General features: G+C 54.2%; 1 protein-coding gene across 1 annotated transcript; it reads right to left on the reverse strand.

Annotated features, from left to right (window-relative positions):
* Nucleotides 1-4552: 4552 nt before the first annotated feature.
* LOC127384236 (sepiapterin reductase-like) lies at nt 4553-7379 on the reverse strand. The gene is made up of 3 exons (XM_051618320.1): nt 7061-7379; nt 6001-6291; nt 4553-5858 (listed from the first exon to the last, which is right to left on the reverse strand). Exons 1-3 carry the CDS (start codon nt 7377-7379, stop codon nt 5668-5670), a joined length of 801 nt encoding a protein of 266 aa, XP_051474280.1. The 3' UTR covers nt 4553-5667.
* Between the last annotated feature and the right edge of the window lie 13939 nt (nt 7380-21318).

Here is a 21318-nt window from a genome sequence, read left to right on the forward strand (position 1 = left end):
TCCCTGGATCCCAGGGGAGCCACGGGAGCAGCTTGGGCACAGGCTGCCTCCAGCTCAGCACTGGGTAGCTGGGGAAGGAGGCTTGAAACGTGCCCAGCTGCATCCCGTGTGGGCCAGTGGCAGACGGGACAAAGTCTGGCTTTGGGGTGCTGCAAAAAAAACAACCCACAAACAACCAACAAAAAAAAAAACACAGGGGGAAAAACCTCTTGTTTCTGGCAGCTTTTTCCCGCTGGGAAAAGTGGCTGTTGTTCTGCAGGGCCTGGATTGGTCACTGGTGAATTCAGTGGGTGCAGGACAGCACTGGGAGCAATGCTGGGGCCAGGGATCCAGTGCTGGTCCCAGCCCAGCTGGATAAGGATGGTTTAATTAATCACAGATCATTTCTGCAATGCCCCCCCCATTAACCTCCATAGCAAACTAAATAATAACTCATTAAAGGCATTTGGAACTCACAGGAACAGGACAGTTTACCAGCAAACCCACTGCTCTTTGGCTCTAAACTGGGTTAATCTGTCATCTCTTCTTGCTGGGCCAACAGGTCCCTTGTTACACATTAAATGGCTGCTCCAGGGACACAGCCAGCCTGGGGCTGGTCCTTCTCCTTGCTTAACACTAAGGCCATCAAAAACCTGGGGACAGCATAGAGGGGAGAGGAATGAAAGCAGGAGAGAGGAATGAAAGCAGGTCAGCAGGCAAAGACTTACAGGCATGAGCAAGGGTCCAGTATCAGGGAGAAGAGCTGCTGAGAACATGCCAGCTCAGCAGAAAGATGTTTGTTGTAACCCTCTTGGGTTCAGTGACCAGCCACCAAATCCCAGCCACAGCCCCTAGAAGGGCCTGCACAGCTGAACTGGGAAAGGAGGAGGATTTGGGATGGCTGGCTGTGTGTCTGGGAGATATCTGAGCTGTGCACATGGCCTGGAGTTAATATGGAGGATGCTTGGGATGGGGGGTCCCCCATGGATCAGATGTCTCCATGGGCATCTCAGGGGTCTCTGCACACAGGATGGGGGTACCTGGGTGGGAAGTGTGGGTACCACCAGACTTTTCCTCCCACCCCTACCCCATCCCAGGACCACCTTTGCTGGAGGAGCAGCTCATTTACCTTTGGCCTCTTGGCCAGAGGTGGCTGCTTGTTTGTGGCTGCGAGTGAGGAGCAAGCTGGGCACTCGGTGTCCTGGCCAAAAGCTCCATACTCAGCATTTCTGGCTACTGGATGGAAAAATAAAGGTCTTCTCCCCTCTGCTGAGAAACCTTTAATAAGGGGCAGAGGAACCTGGCTGCAGCCTCTCACCCTGCTGAGCTGGGGGCAGTCCAGGGCAGCAGCTGAGATTTGGGAGGTCATTGGGTGCATGTCAATTTTAATTTGGGAGGCTTTGGGGGGGATTTAGGAGGCTCACCCCCACTGCTGTCCTGGGGACCTGGTCACACATGTGGAAACACAAACCCAGCAGTGACTTTGACTCCTTTCATAACCCTCTTCCCTGCAACTGACCATGGGCACAAAGGGCACAGTGTCTACCCTAGCGTGGGGAAGGGCAGGGGAGGGTCCCCTGGGACCTGGGGCCAGTTGCTCGTGCTGTGTCAACCCTGAACATCACACACAATCTTCCTTTCATGTCCCAAACTGCTATTTAGGCCACCACAGGGGTTTCTGTGGCTCTTGATGGGGCTCTCACACCGGGAGGCCTCGACGCAGCTTATGGCCCAGCCTTGTCTCCCCCTCTTCCCCAGGCTCAGGGAGATGTGCCACCTCCACCACCCATCACAGAAATCACTGTAGCTGGGCAGGACTCAGTGCTGGCAGCAAGTCCATCCTGCTGCTTCACCCCCCCCCCTCCGCCCCAGCAGCCACTAAAATGCTTTTCTGGTAAGTATTTGAGCTCAGAGAAAGGGGGGACATGGGGGAGGGCAAGGGGAAAAAGGGGAAAATTAGTAAAAAACCCCGAGTGGGTATTTTGCTGCACAAGGCAGGATTTGGGGTTTGACAAGCCCCCACTTTATGCTTACCAGGGTGACTAGAGCCCATGGATCCTGTCTGGGATGGAGGAGGTGACAACTCCTTTCGGGGTGACTCCCTTCAGTCTCGGGGTCCATTCTTATCCCATGGGAGGGAACTGCCCAAAAACTGGGGCTCCCCACAGGACCGGGCACGTTATCCCATTGGATACACTGTGCCTGTGGCCTCCTGTCTCTTCACTGAGGAGAGCTCCAAACTTACTATTTTTCAAATACCCCTTTTTCTCCTCATGGAGCCTCAGGTCCCACAGCTCCAGGACACGGAGCCTTCATTAATTAAAAAAAATATAGATATATATTAGTGGTCGTAGGGACCTGTGATGAGGAGGTGCAGAGGCAGGAGGGGAGCCTGATCTTGCACCCCTGTCCATCATCACCCTTGCCCCTCTGGAGGCACCGATGCTCTCACCCTCAGGACTCTGGGCCCTGGCTGGTGCCCGTTTCCCGGTCTCGGAACGCCCTCCGCTGGTCGCTGCAAATGCTGGAAAAAGGAAGAAAAAGGCTTCATTTCGTCATTGGCAACTCGCAGCACCCATGGGTGTGCAGCTGCACCCAGGTGGCACAGGAACTGGGCCTGCTTCCTGGGAAGGGGATGATGATACCCAGGGGGATGCTGGTATCCAGGTGATCATGGTACCTGGGGGATGCTGGCATCAGGGAGATGCTGGTACCCAGGGGATACTGGTATCCAGGTAGCCCCCCAGTACCAGCTTGCGACACCAGGCGATCCTGGTACCAGGGATATGCTGTTATCCAGGTGATCCTGGTATCCAGGTGATCCTGGTACCAGGGATATGCTGTTATCCAGGTGATCCTGGTATCCAGGTGATCCTGGTACCTGGGGAGATGCTGGTACCCAGGGGGATGCCCCAAAAGCATCCCAGCATTTCTCCCTGGGCAGAGATCTGCTCCTGGAGCAAGGGTCCCAAGTTTGGCACACACCGGGGGCTACAGAGTGATGCCAAACACCTAAACACACCCACAGGGAGTCCGAGGGGGTGAAACCCCTTAAAATAAAACAGCCAGGCTGCAGCTTGGAGCACGTTCAATTGAGGAGTGGCTGTGCTGAAGACAAACATGATCCATTGAACTTGGAGCAGGTCATTGCTCCATCAGCAGAACTCAGCACATCACTGCAGCCACAGGATTTGCACTTGGTACCTGCTTGAGGTTGGTAACAGGTTTCCTCTTCAAACAGGTGTAGAATTTCCTGGTTGAAAGGATAAGGACACCAAGAATGATTTTTGCTCCCATTTCTCCTGTACTGTCCCCAGGCACCATGGGAGAGAGAAAAGATACCCAGGTCCCAGCACAAGACATGGACCTGTTTGAGCAGGTCCAGAGGGGGCCACGAAAGTGGTCCAAGGGCTGGAACACCTCTGCTCTGGAGAGAGGTTGAGGGTTGTGGTTGCTCAGCCTGGAGAAGAGAAGGCTCCAGGGAGACCATCTTTTGGGCTCTTGATAAATCAAGTGACTTTTAAGAAATACAGAGACAGAATTTTTAGCAGGGCCTGTAGTGATAGGACAAGGGCCAATGGTTTTAAACTGAAAGCAGGAGATTTAGAATGGACATAATGAGAATATTTTTTACTATGAGGGTGGTGAGACCCTGGCCCAGGTTGCCCAGAGAAGCTGTGGCTGCCCCATCCCTGGCAGTGTTGAAGGGCAGGTTGGATGGGGCTTGGAGCAACCTGGGCTGGTGGGAGGTGTCCCTGCCCATGCAGGGGGGTTGGAACTGGGTGATCTTTAAAGTCCCTTCCAACCCAAACCATCTGATGATGTTAAGTATGCACACTCCAAAAATAAACCTTTGCCTTGGGTACTCCAGCTTTTATTGTGTCTTATCCTGAAGACCCATCTGCACCTCCCACCCAGCTAGTACCTAGTGGTCCCTGTATCCAGGGCAGCCCTCTCCCCTATTGCCATCCCAGCTCATCCTACAATTTGGGGCTTCTCAAGCCTTTGGGAGGGGGGGGTTACCTACCTTCAGCCCAGTGCATGCCAGTCCACAGTCCAAGAACCTGTCAGGGCAGGACCCGGGACCCTCAGCTCTGAGCACCAGAGCTTTTTTTTTTTTTTTTTTTTTTTTTCCAGAGTCAGATCCCAAAAGAGGATTTCTGCCCAAGAGGGTATGGAACAAGTCCATATGGAAGGAGATGGGGGATTCTCAGTAGTAGCAGGTTTGTCCAGGTTTCACAGACTATGTTCAACACCATCAGGTGTCAAACCCCTGGAAAACAACCCCACTGCCAGGGTAGTGAGCAGCAGAGAGGGGTTTGCTAATAAGGAGTTTCACAGGTGCAGAGGGAAGATCAAACCATGCAGCAGAGTAGCTGGAGGGAAGCGTTTTTGATTTGGACAGATTTAATTTAACACAAGAGTTCATGAAACAGCTCAGAGAGAGAAGAGCAGGACTCCAGGAGTTCATTCCTGGTGCCTTGTTGAATGAAGACAGTGCTTAACCCCAGCTCTGTCCTCCCACCTTCCCAGAAATGCATTCACTTTTAAAGATGCAGCAGAGGAACCAGAATAGACATGAAACCTTTAATGATTGTAGATCAAAGTGGACTAAATTTGAGATGCAGGGTTGAGAGAGAGGACTGCAGGAAGGCTGCTGTCACTGAGCCCAGAGGGACACTGGGCACTTCCAGGACACGCAGGAGATGCCACTGAGCTTCAAAGTGACTTTCCTCCATCAACACACACTGCAGATCAGCCACTTTCTAGAAGGACCTCTGCCATCTGGAACTTCATGGAAAAATAAGGTTAAACACCTACAGGAGGGGCTGAAGCCCCAAACCCAGGCTTGGGGCCAGAACCTGACAACAGGAGCATGGGATGAACTCAGGGCTGTGTCTCAGATGAGCTCTAACCCATGCTGCACCTGGGGACAGGTTGAATAGGCTGGTGACCCCAGTCAGGCACCCAAAATTCCTGTCTTCTCCATGGCCAGCTTCCTCTCCTGGTGATTTATTGCCTTTGTGCAAAAAACACAGGGATGGGCTTTGCTCCACATCTTCGTGCACAAAACCCACACAGAGACGATTCCAGAACTGCAGGAGTCTGGACAAGCCACGGTGAGATGGGGGATGGAGAGTCAGAGCTCTAAGGTAACAGCTACTACTTCCAGCCCTGGGAATGGCTCTTTTGTCCTTTGGTGACTTGCTCAGGTGCTGAGCAAGCAGCTCCTGTGGGGCAATGGGGACAGACACAGGGACGCTCAGCTCTAACCCTTCTGTTGGCTTCTTTGAGACCTTCTGGGGTGGCTTTCTGACCTGGCCTCATGTGTCTTGGTACCTCTTTGGCTCAGACACACTGCTGCACAGGAGAGCTTTAAGCTCCATGTCCATTTCCTTGGAAAAGCCACCTTTCCTCCTTCATCCCCAGATTCTGAGAATTCCCTGCTCCAGCCAGTGAGTACCCAGCAGGGCTCCACAGCTACAGAGAGCAGTGAAGCACTAACTGCTCCCCAGCCCCATCAGGGCGATAAAAGTATTATAAGACACCCAGAGGTCTTCTCCTGAAAGCTGCACAGCACTCAGGACTCAGGCCAGATCACCCAAGATGCTGGAGGCACCCAAGAAGCAGCTCGGTGGACAGAAGAAGAAAGCAAAGCATGAAGGCAAAGGTAGAAGTGAGAGAAGCTCAGATTTCATAGAAATCCACGTGGGCACCAGAGGGGAAGGTGTTTTCCTCCAGGAGATTCACCAGCTTCTGGGCTGACACGGTGCAGTCTATCAGCTGCTGGCTCTGCTGCAGGCTCTGGAAAAACTGACGCATCTCAGGGTCTCCAGTCTTGGTGCGGGCCAAGAGCTGCATGTCTGTGTCCAGAGGACCTGGGGAAAGAGCAACAACAACAACAAAAGAAATCTCTTGAGGAGAACAGCAAAATCTGGGGCTCGTTTTTCCCCTCTGTACCTAACTCAGCTGCAGGAATATTCCATCCACACAGCCAGGAGAAAAGGAACAGCTCCTCACCCGGAGCGTAGCTGAGCACACGGACATCGGGCTCCTCGAGTGCCAAGACCTGGAACATCATGTCCCGGGCAGCCTTCCCGCTGCAGTACAGGGCCCAGTTCTTGAAGGGCTTCACAGCACAGAGGGAGGAGATGTTCACCACCGTCCTGCTCGAGCCGGGCCGTGTCCCAAAGGCTTGCAGGGCTGCGGAGGTGAGGCACAGCGCCGAGGTGACGTTGAAGGCAAAGTAGCTGTTGATCTCATCCGGGTCGGTGAGGCCGAGGAAGGATTTGGAGATGTCTCCCAGGGAGCCTAGGAAGGGAAGACAAACGAGTTTAAGAGGAGCTAAAGACGGGCCTGACAACCCAGGAGGTCCCTTTTGCTCCTACATTTCTACATGCAACACTATCCCAGAGAAAGGTGAGCAGCTTTGTCAGCCCAGAGTCCAGCAGGGTCTGCCAGCAGCATGAGGAGCTCGGCACAGCCTGGCTCTGCTCATGGCTTTGGGGTCACCCACTGAACCAACAGCAGGGACAGGGAGACCTGCCCTGCCAAAACAAACAGCTCCAGCCTGAAGTACAAGGTCCCCACCAGCCACCACGGGCTCTCCTGCACAAAACCACATCAGTAAAAGACTTAACCCTCGTAGCAGCTTCTACCTGCTGGAACGTGTGCTCTTATTTCTAGTGATAAAAGGTCAATACAAGGCACCAAAAGCCAACAGATATTGGAGACTGCAAGCGATGTGCCCACAAGGAAGGGCTAGAAGTCTCTCTGAAGGTTTGTGCTCGGGGGGCAGAGCAGCAGGAGGCTGCAGGGGGGTGGGCAGCTGCTCTCGTGCCACCAGTAACAGCCACAAACTGGCAACCAGCAAAGCCCTGAGGTACCGGCAGCAGGGCCCCCGGTCTGCTCCCCGTATTCACGACTGAAATAACCTCGTAAGAACCAGACAGGATGAAATATCTGCTGCTCCTTCGGTTATTTACTCAGCTGGGTTACTTCCTGGCACCCAAAGCACCCACCAAGCCCCGCTAACCCGGGGATGGGGGAGGGGGGGAGGAAGGAAAGGGGTGGTTGTTACCGGCGTTGTTGACGAGGAGCAGGCGGCCGGGCGGGACGGTGGGCAGCAGCTCCTGCAAGGCACCGACCACCCGCCGCAGCCCCTCCTGGCAGCCCAGGTCGGCGGCCACGCACTCCACCCGCAGGCCGGGGCCGCTGCCCCGCAGCTCGGCCGCCAGCCCGGCCAGCGCCGCCGCCGAACGCGCCACCAGCACCAGCAGCGAGCCCGAGCCCAGCCGCGGAGCCAGCAGCCTTGCCAGGCTGCGCCCGAAGCCCCGAGAAGCGCCGGTCACCACGCAGGCGATCCACGGCCCCGCTCCCGGCCCCGCTCCCGCCTCCATCCCGGCTGCCGGCGGACGCGGGGCGTGGGAACGCTCCTCCCCACGTGACCCGCCCCATTCATGACCGCTTCCCGCCTCCGCCGGGAGCTGAATGGCTGCTCCCAAAGCGCTGCCGCCGATTGGTCGCCTGGGCCTCTGACGCGCGCTGCGTGGGCGTGGCCAGGGCGGTGCGGCCCCCGCCGGCAGCGCTGGGGGACCGGGGGGCTGGGGGCTAGGGGGGCTGCGGGGGCTATGGGAGCTATGGGGGCTGTGGGGGCTATGGGGGCTGTGGGGGGCTATGGCGGCTAGGGGGGCTGTGGGGGCTATGGGAGCTGTGGGGGGCTATGGGAGCTGTGGGGGGCTATGGGAGCTATGGGGGCTGTGGGGGCTATGGGGGCTGTGGGGGGCTATGGCGGCTAGGGGGGCTGTGGGGGCTATGGGAGCTGTGGGGGGCTATGGGAGCTATGGGGGCTGTGGGGGCTATGGGGGCTGTGGGGGGCTATGGCGGCTAGGGGGGCTGTGGGGGCTATGGGAGCTGTGGGGGGCTATGGGAGCTGTGGGGGCTATGGGAGCTGTGAGGGCTATGGGAGCTGTGGGGGCTGTGAGGGCTATGGGAGCTGTGGGGGGCTATGGGAGCTGTGGGGGGCTATGGGAGCTGTGGGGGTAGTGAGGGCTATGGGAGCTGTGAGGGCTATGGGAGCTGTGGGGGCTGTGAGGGCTATGGGAGCTGTGAGGGCTATGGGAGCTGTGGGGGGCTATGGGAGCTGTGGGGGCTATGGGAGCTGTGGGGGCTGTGGGGGGCTATGGGAGCTGTGGGGGGCTATGGGAGCTGTGGGGGGCTATGGGAGCTGTGGGGGCTGTGGGGGTTATGTGGGCCGGAGGCTTGGCCAGGGGGCTATGGGGGCTGTGAGGGCTATGGGGGCTGGGGGGGCCGGGGGCTTGGCCGGAGCCTATGGGGGCCGAGGGGCCAGGGGGACTGGGGGTTATGGGGGCTGGGGACTGTGGGGGCCAGGGGCCTTGGCCGGGGGGCTACGGGGGCTGGAGGCTGAGTGGGGGGCTGGGCCACGGGTTGGGGTTCAGGTACTTTTTTTCCTCAGTTAATTTTTCAATCAATGTTTACGTTATTTTCAATATAATCCCCGCCCCTTTGCCGCCTTCCCGCTGGGGCGCTGCGCTGCCCGCCGCTCCCCCGCCTCTCTCTGCACCCCCACAAAGCCCCTGCACACCTTTTGTTCGGCCCCCGTTCTTTGTGAGGTAGCGAGAGAGCTGTCTGATCCCCCAGACTCCTAACATCCTTTTAAAGAAAAATAAAATCTCTCCGTGTGTGAAGGTGCAGACAGCTGGCTGAGAAGGTTTTTGCAAGGGGTGCATGGTTCGTGTGGAATCAGCTGGCAGCTGGGCTTGGTTTCTTAAGATTTCCCTTTTCCCTTGTCTCTTCCCTTTTCCCCCCAAGCTTTCCCGTTGGCTTCTCCTTCTCTCCCTAAGCTTTCCCGTTTCCCATGTCTCTTCCCTTTCCCTCCCAAGCTTTCCCTTTTCCCTTGGCCTTCCCTTTTCCCTTGGCCTTCCCTTTTCCCTTGACTTCTCCTTCCATCTCCATCTTTCCCTTTCCCCTGGGTTTTTCCTTCTCCCCCCAGGCCTTCCCTTTTTCCTTGACTTCCACCACCCCATCTTTCCCTTTCCCTTGACTTACCCTTTTCCCCCCAAGCCTTCCCTTTTCTCTTGATTTCTTGCCTGCCCCCTCCCCCATCTTTCCCTTTCCCCTTGGCTTTTCCTTCTTCCCCCAAGCTTTCCCTTTCCCTTGATTTTCCCTTTCCCCCCCAAGCTTTCCCTTTCCCCCCCAAGCTTTCCCTTTCCCCCCCAAGCTTTCCCTTTCCCCCCCAAGCTTTCCCTTTCCCCCCCAAGCTTTCCCTTTCCCCCCCAAGCTTTCCCTTTCCCCCCCAAGCTTTCCCTTTCCCCCCCAAGCTTTCCCTTTCCCTTGACTTTCCCTTTCCCCCCCAAGCTTTCCCTTTCCCATTGGCTTTTCCTTCCCCCCCAAGATTTCCCTTTCCCATTGGCTTTACCTTCTCCCCCAAGCTTTCCCTTTTCCCTTGGCTTTTCCTTCCCCCCCAAGCTTTCCCTTTTCCCTTGGCTTTTCCTTCCCCCCCAAGCTTTCCCTTTTCCCTTGGCTTTTCCTTCCCCCCCAAGCTTTCCCTTTTCCCTTGGCTTTTCCTTCCCCCCCAAGCTTTCCCTTTTCCCTTGGCTTTTCCTTCCCCCCCAAGCTTTCCCTTTTCCCTTGGCTTTTCCTCCAAGCCTTCCCTTTTCCCTTGGCTTTTCCTTCCCCCAGGCTTTCCCTTTCCCTTGACTTTCCCTTTCCCCCCATCTTTCCCTTTTCCCCTGGGCTTTCCCTTTTCCTGAGGACAGATGGTCCCAGGGGGGGTGAGAGCAGGTAACCAAGCAGAGTTTCACTCTATTAAGCAGTCACAGACTGGGCTGAAACCCTCCAGCATTCTAATAAAGCATTAAAATTCATGGCATGGCAAAAACCCAAGAGTGATATTTGTTTTGCTAAAGCAAATCTTACACATTCAGTGAAATTAAGATCATCAACAACAAGAAAAAAAAAAAGAAAAAGACAGCAAACTTGTATTTATTTTTCACAAGTAGCTTCTTGATGGCAGAACTTGCTTTAGTGACTGACAGTCTCCCCCTTCCTGTTTTGGCAGCTCCCATCTCCTGTATCCATCACGCTTCTTGCCCCATTTCCCAGCCTGGCACTGCACCCCATCCCACGTTGCTGTGCCCAACACAGAACTGGGCCAGCTGGAAATGGCCATCTTTTTGCTGGACTTTCCTTCCAGCAAGTTATTTCTTCCATCTGACCTGTTACCAAGCTACACCAAAGGGTGGAGGAGTAGGAGTGAGGGTCTGGGAAGTATATCTATATTTTTAGCTAACAGAAGTGGCTTGTGCTAATATTCCCTAAAAATAAGAAAATCTGAGGGAGGGAATTGGTGACCGAGTCAGCCCAGAGCTGCAGAGAAGTTACAAATCCACAAGACACCTCCTGATATCAGATTCTCCTCTTTGTGCTCCTCGGTGAACAAACAGGCTTGTGCCAAGGACACACCTTGCACTGTGCAAATTTAGGCAATTTGAGGGTGATGTGATGGATCTTTTTGGCTCCTTGTCATTGCAGCCTCAGCAAAATTATTTCCTGTGGCTCATGGGGCTGCTCCATGTGTGCTCAAGCCCTGACAGATGCAGCCACCAAGAGAAAATGAGCAAAAACTTATCACTTTTTCTCTTTCCACCTGCTCCTTGAGGAAGTCCTGCTGTGGTGTTTGCTGCTCTGGCTCAGACACAGCATTTCCAGAGGCCAGACACTGCCTTTTGCTGTCCCAACCTTAGGCAGGTGGGCTCGTGACCTGTGACTTCTTCTGCTTCAGCAGTGCCAACAGCGTGGAGTCACAGAATCAGAGAATGGTTTGGGTTGGGAGGGACCTTATAGATCATCTAGATTCAGCCCCCCTGCATGGGCAGGGACACCTCCCACCAGCCCAGGCTGCTCCAAGCCCCATCCAACCTGCCCTTCAACACTGCCAGGGATGGGGCAGCCACAGCTTCCCTGGGCAACCTGGGCCAGGGTCTCACCACCCTCACAGCCAAGAATTTCTTCCTAAGATCCTAAATCTACCCACTTTCTGCTTAAAACCACTCCCCCTCATCCCATCCCTTCCTGCCCTTGTCCAAAGCCCCTCCCCAGCTTTCCTGGAGCCCCTTCAGGCACTGGAAGGTGCTCTAAGGTCTCCCTGGAGCCTTCTCTTCTCCAGGCTGAACACCCCAACTCTCCCAGCCTGTCTCCAGAGCAGAGCTGCTCCAGCTCCCTGATCATATTTTGGCCCTCCTCTGGGCTCTCTACTTGAGCTCCATGTCCTTCTTGTGTTGGGGGCTCCAGAACTGGGCACAGCACTCCAAGTGGGGTCTTACAAGAGCCAAGTTAAGGGAAAGAATCCCCTCCCTGGCCCTGCCAGCCACACTTCTTTTGATGCAGCCCAGGACACATAGAATCATAGAATCATCCTGGTTGGAAGGGACCTTGAAGACCATCAAGTCCAACCATAACCTAATTCCCCTACCATCACTAATTTACCCATTCAGTGCTTAGATCATGTCCCTAAGCACCGTATCTACATTTCTTTTAAATACTTCCAGGTTTCTGGGCTCCAGCACACGGTGCTGGCTCATGTTGAGCTTCTCATCCACCATCACCCCAGTCCTTCTCCTCAGGGCTGTTTCCAGGCTGTAGTTGCTCCATTGGTGCCCTGTAAGCAGCTTGGTGAGGGTCAGTGGGGTGTCAGGACCTCTGCCTGTGCAGTTACAGAAGTCAAACTGAATTCCCTGGTGTTTCTGTGTTCTTACACAGGATACTCTCCAGCTCCTGTGACACCAGGTCGCTTCTTCCACTGGATTTTAGCTGGACACAACAGGGGCTATTTCACTTTTCTTGGAGAACACTCAATCCTAAGCATCACTCAGCAACTTCAGAGCCTGCTGCAGTTGGATGTTTTCTGTGCCCAAGGACAGGAAGGTCCCAGAATTCGTATTCTCTTTCCTCCAAGCACCCTGGAAGTGCTGCCAGAGCATCTCTGGGAGAAAAGGAGATGGTTTGCAGTAAGGGTAGGGAACCAAGCATCAGGATATCTGGACGAAGCCAAATCCAGTAAAGGTTGTAGATACTTCCATGACACAAATATATATATATAGTTATTTATTTTTACTTCTGATTTTTTCCTGGCTGTCCTTTCATAACTGTGTTTTTTGCAGCTCTCTAGTCCCTCTCATCATCCACCATTCCAAACCAGCCACAGGAATTCCAGGGATAGTTTGCAGAGAGAATGTTTCCCCAGGGAAGAAAGACTCCAGGCATGGCAGCTGATACCTGAGCAGAGGGCTGCAAAAATTAAATGCATATTGGAAGAGGTTGCTGTTGGCTGGGTGTTTGAACAGTGAATCAAGAAATACAATATAAAAGCTTCTAAAGCTTGAAATAAGGAGGAGTGGGAAGGGCTGTACATTGTAGATGTGTCATCCCTGGGTTTTCAGAAGTGATGTCAGGTGGGCTGGGAAGGTGATGGAGCTGGGAAAGCCCTTAAAGGGAACCTGTGACTACTGCAGGGACACCATCCACAGTTAGTGAAGAAGGGCTTTGCCTGAGCAGCACTGGGTGAACATGAGGAGAAGCCACATGTGGCTGGTGGAGCTGGGCCAGGGAGGACTTCTCTCCTGAGGAATGAGTGTTGTCCTGTCCCCGGATGAGGGTGTAGGTGTTGAAGGGTGATCAGGCTGGCACAGACCCTTGAGCTGCTCAACGAGGGTCTCAGCCCACATGCCAGGACCATGTTCTGGCAGGAGGAGGGTTTGAACTCTTCCCAGGATGTTGGTTAGGAAGATGAACAGAGATGCACCAGAGCAATTGTCATTCCCTTAGAAGATGGAAGCTGCTCTGCTTCCCTCCCATCCTCTGCACACTGGGGACTCTCAGCCCTGAGCACCATCCTAGTCCCTGTAGAGATTTTCTCCAGCCACACAGCTCTGTTGCTGATGGGGACAGTCTCCTGTGCTAGGACAACACCTTGTAGGAACCTCTTCACCTTCACATGTCAGGAACCCGATGAAGCTGGATCCAGAAGAACAAGCATCACAAAATCACACAGACCACCAAACCCCCAGCTCCTCCTCCTCCAGAGCTGGTGTTTCTCCTGCAGCTCAGGCTGTAGTTGAGGGAACCAGCACTAGGTGTCACAGGCATTTAGAATCTGGAGGGAGCTGCGGCAAATGCCTGAGTCCGGGGACCCCAGGGGGACAGCGAGGGGACAGGGGACTTAGTAGTTCCTGGGCAGCGCAGGGCAGGGAGAGGACAGGCACTGGTGCAAGCCAGCAGAGAACTGCCAGGGGAGGAAACGTCTCTTGGCAGAGCTGATTTTACGTATCTAGTGGTGCATTATCAGAACTGCCCAAATTATCCAGATTCTACCTACTAGGTTGATCTGGAGAAGCCACCCAAGCTGCTTTGTCGTTGTGGCAGGGACCCTGCTGGCACTGGGCTGCTCTGTGCGCGTGTTTGCAACGCTCTGGTGGGTGCAACAGGGCTCCCCCAAACACAGGGGGAAGCAGGAGGGTTTCCAGGGGGGAAAGCCCACCCTGGGCACTGCAGGGCTGGTGGGAACACCACGGTCCTCACTCACTGAGCTGCTCAGGAGCAGCTGCCCTGACAGTAGCAAGGCTCACGCATGTTGGCGAGGAAGCCCTGAGCTCCTTCTGCAAAGGACTGTTAACAATAGCTTTCAGGAGGAGCCCTGGGTGTTTCTACCTGGTGTTACCACCCGAGAAGGGCAGGGCTCAAAGTCATGCAAGGTGACCCTGGCTGTAGTCATCATTGCCATGACTACCCATGTGTGGCTGGAAGGAAGGACTGTGGTTTCACCTCTGAACACTGCTTGTTGTTTTTAGTAGCCCAAAGGCCACCCCAACTGTGGGATCTCCTGATGTTCAGTGGCTAATTGTGTGACCTCCTGAGGACAAGATGCCTCAGATGCCAGCAGAGTCCTTGCTCCGTGCAGCCAGGCTGCTCTTTGGCTGGTGTCACAGCAATGAGGATAACGAGGATGGGCTGAGGGGCACAGCAGGAACCTCACTCCTGCAGCTATCCATAATGAGAAAGGGGCAAGCAGGGAGGAAATATTCCCTCATTCCAGGCCAGGAGGTAGGGTCTCCTTCACATTCCCAAGTGACAATCCTTCTGCTGCTCTCCTGGGTGAGCCAAGCAGCCCCAGCTGGGGCAGAGAGCAGAGCTCCACAATTGCAAGGGTGCTAAGCACCTCCTGACCTGTGTGGGACGGGAATATCAGGAATATCACCACAAAATGTGTTTGTCCTTCTGCTCCTAAACACAGGCAGGGAGCCCAGCCCTGTCCTTCACTGTGCTGCTCCCTCCCAGCACCCAGCACGGGCTCCTCAGGTTCAACTGAAGAGTGCAGAGCTAAGAAGCAGCTTTGTACCTCTGATGGGGATCCACTTCTTTGGGCTTCAAATCCTGTCTAGATGAAACTGTGCCATGCCATAAGGGTTTTGGCAAGACTTCAGAAATCCCAGCACGCCTTGCCAAAGTATCTTCACCCCAGCATTGCCACCAGAGATCCCTGTCCTTCTATTTAATTAAACCAGAAACTCAGATTTGAAAAGTTCTCCACGAAGGTTGAAAGCCACAACTCCACAGCTGGAGTCCATCTAGCTACTGTTTCAGTCTGTCTGAGCTACTCACTTCCTGTATTCAGAAAAAAGAAAAAAAAAAAAGTATAATAAAATGCATGAGAAAACAAGAATCATGATTAGAAGCATCAAAGGTACATCCCAAGTAGGGATGTGTGGAGCAGCATGGTAATAGTATTGAGGATTGAACACGTATTTCAGTCTTGAAATGGAAAGTAGAACAGGATTTAAAGCACTGAACCTAGTGGCTGGAAAACAGGGTTTTATTCTCCAGAAATGTGTTGTGGGAAGTGGGATTATTTTGTGGTTATGGATCCAAGCAGATGGATGCACCTGAGAGCAAGAAATAGTGCAGGGCCGGGTCTGGGTGAGGACACCTGTCCCAGAGCAGCACGACCCTGGTGGATTCACCATCCCAGGTCCCTGGCAAGCTGGGCTGGCTGTGGGTGGCATCAAAGTGTGTGGGATGGTGGCAGGCAGTGCAGAGGGAGCTGTGGTCCTTCTCAGCAGCTGCTGACAGCAGCTCTCCCACCCTCCATACAAGCAGGAGCAGCCAGCCTGGCTCCCCGAGGCTCCTCGCTTCCTCCACCTCTCCATCCCAGCTCCAACCCTCTCCCCCTCACCCTGTGAAAGGGCAGTCAAGCCCCAAGCTCCTTCCTCTGAAAAGGGCAAAGTTGCTTTTCACGGCTGGTTCCTTCAGTTGGCAAAAATGCAGAAGGCTGCTGAGGGAAGGGGGATAAACAAAATGCAGGAACCTCTCCGGGCAGCAGAGATCTATTTCTTCCCCTGGGGTTGAAGCAGAGGGTGCTAAAGGTCAGTCTTTTAAGGAGGAAACAGGGCTGCTTAACACCCAGAGCAAACAGGACTGGCTGACTTGTGTGCTTAGTCAGCCACCGTGGTGTTCTTCTTGCCTTAGAAATGCTGTGCAGCTTTCCCTGCCCAGCTTCAAGTGACTGGTGGGAGAAAGCCAACCCTGGGGACACCCAGCCCATCTGAAAGCAGGGTTAGGGCCAAAGGAGCCTGGGGATGGCAGGAGGGGAAGGTGGGGAGAAGGAGGAGAGTGTGGAGGCAACTACAGGGGCTTCAGTCCCCACCCCAGAAGAAGGGACCTGCCCAGAGAGGTTGCCTGAGATTATTTGAGTGTCTAACAAGGTGGAGGACAGATCCTTCAGGTCCCTGCAGGAGGCTGGTCTTCCAGGTCAACAGCACCTGGCTTTGTTTGTCCCTTTCTTTCTACTTTTAACTCCTGGATCATTTGTTAGCTCCCTCATTTTGCTGTGAAATGTTTTCCTGAAGGACACTGGTGAGACCAAACGTAACAGCAGCTTGGCATCGTGCCTGCCTGTCCTTGTTTGGATAGAGGGGTGGTTAGAAGAGGATGGAGGCAGCTGGAAGGGAAAAAGTCAGCAGCAAGAAGAGGTAGCAGGTGGGGGAAGCAGAGAAGCCAGGAGATGTCAGACATAGTTCAACAAAGCAACAGCACAAAATGAAAAAATAAATAATCATAGAACAGATCATCAAGTCCAATTGTTACCCTGCCCAGTCAACCACTGCCCCATGTCCCTCAGCACCACATGTACATGGCTTTGAAACCCCTCCAGGGATGGAGACTCCACCCCTGCCCTGGGCAGCCTGGCCCAGGGCCTGACAACCCTTTGGGGAAAGAATATTTCCTAATAAAGTGAGGCTGTTTCCTCTCCTCCTGCCACTTGTTCCTGGGGAGCAGAGCCTGACCCCCCTGGCTCCAACCTCCTCTCAGGCAGCTGCAGAGCCAGCAGGTCTCCCCTCAGCCTCCTTTGCTCCAGGCTGGACACCCCCAGCTCCCTCAGCTGCTCCTGCTCAGACTGGTGCTCCAGCCCCTTCCCCAGCTCCCTTGCCCTTCTCTGGACACACTCCAGCCCCTCCATGTCCTTCTTGTTGTCAGGGGCCCAGAACTGATTTAAGGTGCAGCCTCACCAGTGCCCAGCACAGGGGGACAATCTCTGCCCTAGTCCTGCTGTCCACACTACAAGTGAGGATGCTGGTGGCCTTCTTGGCCACCTGGGCACATGCTGGCTCATATTTAGCTGCTGTTAGTCAGCATCCCCAGGTCCTTTTCCACCAAAGACTTTCAAGCCACTCTTCCTCAAGCCTGGAGTGTTGCTTGGGGTTGGTGTGACTCCAGCACACTAAGAAAAATATTATTAAGGTTAAAAAAATAAAAGAAAGAAATTCTGATGGTGCTTTCACTCTAGTGAGATGGCAGAATTACTGCTGGTCCTGAATTTGGAAAGGTCCCAGGTGCCACAGGAAATTGTAGAGAGTGACAATGAGTTTTCATTTCAGCAGTGCTGGAGAGACCAGGCAGGTGCAGAGGGAGGCAGAGTGTTGAACCAGCAGCCCCAGGGAACCTGCTCATGAGACTCTGTTCAGGATGCTCCAGGTTTCTGACCTCCTACATTGATTTTTAAGGAAGTTTTGGAACACTAGGGAAGTTCTGGAGGACCTAAAAACACTAATGAGAGCTCAGTAGTCAAAAGGGAGAGTTTTTAAAGCTTCATCAGCTGTTTTCAGTCCCATAAGTGTAATTACATGGAACTTCATTAGCAGGAAATGAAAGGAACATAAGAGTTCACATCAGCCAGTATGGGTTTAGAATCATAGAATATGCTGAGTTGGAAGGCACACATCAGGATCATCAAGTCCAACTCCTGTCCCTGTGTAGGGCACCCCAAGAGTCACACCATGTGCCTGAGAGCATCATCCAAAGGCTTCTTGAACCCAGGCAGGCTTGGTGCTGGGACCACTGCCCTGAGGAGCTTGTTCTGGTGCTCACCCACCCTCTGTGTGAAAATCCTTTTCCTGATCCAACCCAAACCTCCCCTGATTCAGCTTCCTGACATTTCCCTGAGTCCTGTCACGGGTCACAGGAGTGAAGAGATCAGGACCTGCCCCATCTCTTCCCCTCCTGAGCAACCACAGACTGCAGGGAGCTCAGCCCCCAGCCTCCTCTTCTCCAAGCTGAATAACCCAAGTGACCTCAGCCGCTCCTCATAAGTCTTCCCTTCCAGACCCTTCCCCACCCTCGTGGCTCTCCTTTGGACACTCTCCAACAGCTTGATGTCCTTTTGATATTGTGGTGCCCAACCCTGCAGGCTGTGCTCCAGGTGAGGCCGCACCAGTGCAGAGCAGAGAAGGACAATCACCTCTCTTGACCAGCTGGCAACGCTCTACTTGATGCACCCCAGGACAGGCTTGGCCCTCCTGGCTGCCAGGGCAGACTGCTGGCTTATCTTCGGTTGCCCATCAACCAGGACCCCCAAGTCCCTCTCCACCTGCTCCTCTCCAGCCACTCATTCCCTACTCTGCACTGACCACCAGGGCTGCCCCGTCCCGGGCGCAGAAGCCGGCGCTCGCCCTCGTGAAGCTTCACAGGGTTGGTGACTGCCAAAGGGAAAGAGAATCTGTCAGGAAGAGTCGATACTGTTTTTTCAAAGCCCTCACGAGCCGCTACCAGACAGCTTTCATGTGTTCCCGTTGGTGCTGCAGGGTGATTTGATTAATTATATTGAACAACACAAACGCAACGTGCTCGTGTCAGCGACTGCTGGAGTAAACAGACTCCTCGTGGATGGGCTCTCAAATGGTTTGTGTTGGTCAATGTCAAATGGGCAATGTTTGTGGGGCAGCAGATAACAAGGGCAAGTCCCAGACTGCTCAGTAAGCCAGACACAATGAATATTCATGTGAAGGTGACCAGATGCCATGTGTCCAGGGACAAAAGATGGCACTTTTCTTACAGAATGGAAAATTTTATCCCAGACAGCAGTGACCTGTGAGGGTGTTGGAGCCCTGGGACAGGCTGCCCAGAGAGGTTGTGGAGCCTCCTTCTCTGGAAACTTTCAAGACCTGTCTGGATACCTTTCTGAGTGATCTGACCTAGTTGTTTGTTTGTTTTTCTTGGGTCCTGCTCTGGCAGGGGGGTCGGACTCAAAAATCTACAGAGGTCCCTTCCAACCCCTAATATTCTGTGATTCTGTGACCTGAAGAGAAATGAAGGTGATGGTGGGTAATCAGCTGGACATCAGCCTTGGTGTGACCCTGTGGCCAACTGGACTGGCCAGTGGTGCTCATGATGGTACCAACACAACATTGAGGAGGAGCAGATGGATTATAGCCTCTTTGTTACTAGATTATATAGACTTATACAGGATTATATAATTTTGGCACTGGAGCCATTGCTCTGGTGATTTCTGGCACCCGCAGACTAAGGAGATTCTTGAAATATTATCACTTCTGTGAATAAATGTATAAATGAGGACATTTCTAGAAAAGACACCTTAAAGGCTCCAAGAAATCAACCTGTTCAGTTGACCAAAGGAGAGGTCAGTTGGTCCCAGACCTCAGGGCCATATGTGAACACCAAAAACTTGATCACAGCAGACTTTTGACTCTACCAGGCAAGGGTAAAAAGAGATCCGAGGTTGAAATTTGAAGTCAGAGGCTGGGTGGAATTTTCTATAATTTCTGTTCTGATTGGAAAAGACCTTGAAGATCATCGAGTTGAACCATTAGCCTCCCTCTACTGACTCCGGTGCTAAACTATATTCCTAAGCTCCACATCTACATGTCTTTTAAACACCTCCAGGGATGGAGACTCAACCATCTCCCTGGGCAGCCTGTGCCAGTGTTTAATAACCCTTTCAGTGAATAAATTTCTCCTAATATCTAATCTAATGTCCTCCCCTCCCCCCAGCACAACTTGAGGCCGGTTCCTCTTGTCCCATCCCTTGTTCCTGGGGAGCAGAGCCTGACCCCCCTGGCTCCAACCTCCTCTCAGGCAGCTGCAGAGCCAGCAGGTCTCCCCTCAGCCTCCTTTGCTCCAGGCTGGACACCCCCAGCTCCCTCAGCTGCTCCTGCTCAGACTGGTGCTCCAGCCCTTTCCCCAGCTCCCTTGCCCTTCTCTGGACACACTCCAGCCCCTCCATGTCCTTCCTGTCCTGAGGGGCCCAAAACTTTACACAGTACTCGAGATGTGGCCGCACCAGTGCCACAGATCTGCTTCTTGCAGCAGCCCTCAAGGTGGGGATTGTCCCCACCAGCTGCAGTGCTGGAAGCACCATCTTTTTGCCTCCCATGTCCCTGCTCACTGGCACAGCAGCTGGCAGAGACAGGCACAAAATGCACAGCCTTTCCCCCTGGTACAGCTCCTGACCCAGCCCCGGGGGGAAGGCAGCACCTGGCTGCTGGGCTCAGAAATCACCCTGCTATTTTTTATCTGCTTTCCTTCCCCCGTTGACACGTCTCTTTGCTTCCCGGTCCTCGGAAAGCTTCTCCCAGATCTCCATGGTGACTGCCATCAGAAAGACAGCTTCCCTCGCCGGTGTTAGCACGTCCCAAGTGACATCCATCTGGTCTCGCACAGCAAGCGTAGAGACGATGTGCAAGAGCTGGTGAACTTCACGTGAACTGACACAGTTTTTGCCAGGCTCTCCTGGCCCCTCCTGCGTCTCTCCAGTCATCGTGTTGTGGGAAGTTCTTTTATCTCCTTCTCCTTTAACTAAGTGATGACACAGGGATGTTCAGACCAGCGGCGTTCAGCCTTAGCAAGCAGTACCGAGGGAAGCCAGCGGCACAATCATCCCATTGGGTTATTGGTGTCTCAGAAGACAAAGCGACAAAAGCAAAGGCAGAAAGCTTCCGTGGGATGCGTAGCCTGGTCTTGCTCCTGCTCTTCATCCCCACCGTGCCTCTGGCAGAGCGTGGGACCTCAGTGCAAGGTCAGCTCCACCGCAGCTGATAACCCGTGCCTGGCAGCGGGATCCTTCCTGCCTCCATTTCACAGCACGGAATAGCAAGGATAATAACCAGCTCCTTCCAAAGGCACAGAGCCCCGGCGAGCTGCAGCGTTAAACCTCAGGAGACCTTGACATCCAAGGGTGTTTCTGGGGGCTGGTGGTGTTTTTTTTTGGAGGAAGCTCGGCCGTGTCCTTGGGTGAAGACATCTCTTGGGTTGTGCCCCTTGGAGAGGGAAGCGCTGCAGCTCAGCCGCTGCTGGTGGGAGATTTTAGGATCAAGCTGAAAGGTGGTTTGGTGTCAGTGAGGAGCTTTCTTTGGGAGCACAGTCAATGCCACCTTTTCAGGGCAGGGGTGACATCATTTGTGGGTCTGAGGGACAAGATGGGGGCAGGAGGAGCAGAGGTTCATCCCTCATGGGGCAGGACAACGCCTCTGCTCAGGGCAGTGACACAGGTTCTCTCCTGTTGGGGCCTCCACCATGAGGCTGTGTCCCCTCAGGGGGAAGGATATGGAGTCACTGCCCTGGGGCTGTGTCCCCTCAGGGGGAAGGACACAGGATCCCTGCCATGGGGCTGTGCCCCTCATGGTGGTGTCATGGCCGTGGAGCATGGCTGCCCCAGGGGGGAAGTTTCTGCCGTGGGGCTGTGTCCCCTCAGGGGGGAGAACAAGAGACTCTGCCGTGGGGCTGTGTCCCCTCAGGGGGGAGAACAAGAGACTCTGCCGTGGGGCTGTGTCCCTTCAGGGGGGAGAACAAGAGACTCTGCCGTGGGGCTGTGTCTCCTCATGAGAAGGACCAGGAGACTCTTCCAGGGGGCTGTGTCCCCTCAGGGGGAGGACGCGGGGTCCCTGCCGTGGGGCTGTGTCCCCTCATGAGAAGGACCAGGAGACTCTGCCAGGGGGCTGTGTCCCCTCAGGGGGGAGAACAAGGAGACTC

This window comes from Apus apus, chromosome 4, assembly GCF_020740795.1.
Source record: "Apus apus isolate bApuApu2 chromosome 4, bApuApu2.pri.cur, whole genome shotgun sequence".
Lineage (NCBI taxonomy): Eukaryota > Metazoa > Chordata > Aves > Apodiformes > Apodidae > Apus > Apus apus.

Coding starts and splice junctions, on each gene's coding strand:
- LOC127384236 (XM_051618320.1), bottom strand. CDS start 7,379: ATGGAGGCGGGAGCGGGGCCGGGAGCGGGGCCGTGGATCGCCTGCGTG. Junction 6,292..7,060: donor GCTCCTCGTCAACAACGCCG/GTAACAACCACC, acceptor TTCCCTTCCTAG/GCTCCCTGGGAGACATCTCC. Junction 5,859..6,000: donor TGTGCTCAGCTACGCTCCGG/GTGAGGAGCTGT, acceptor CTCTTTCCCCAG/GTCCTCTGGACACAGACATG.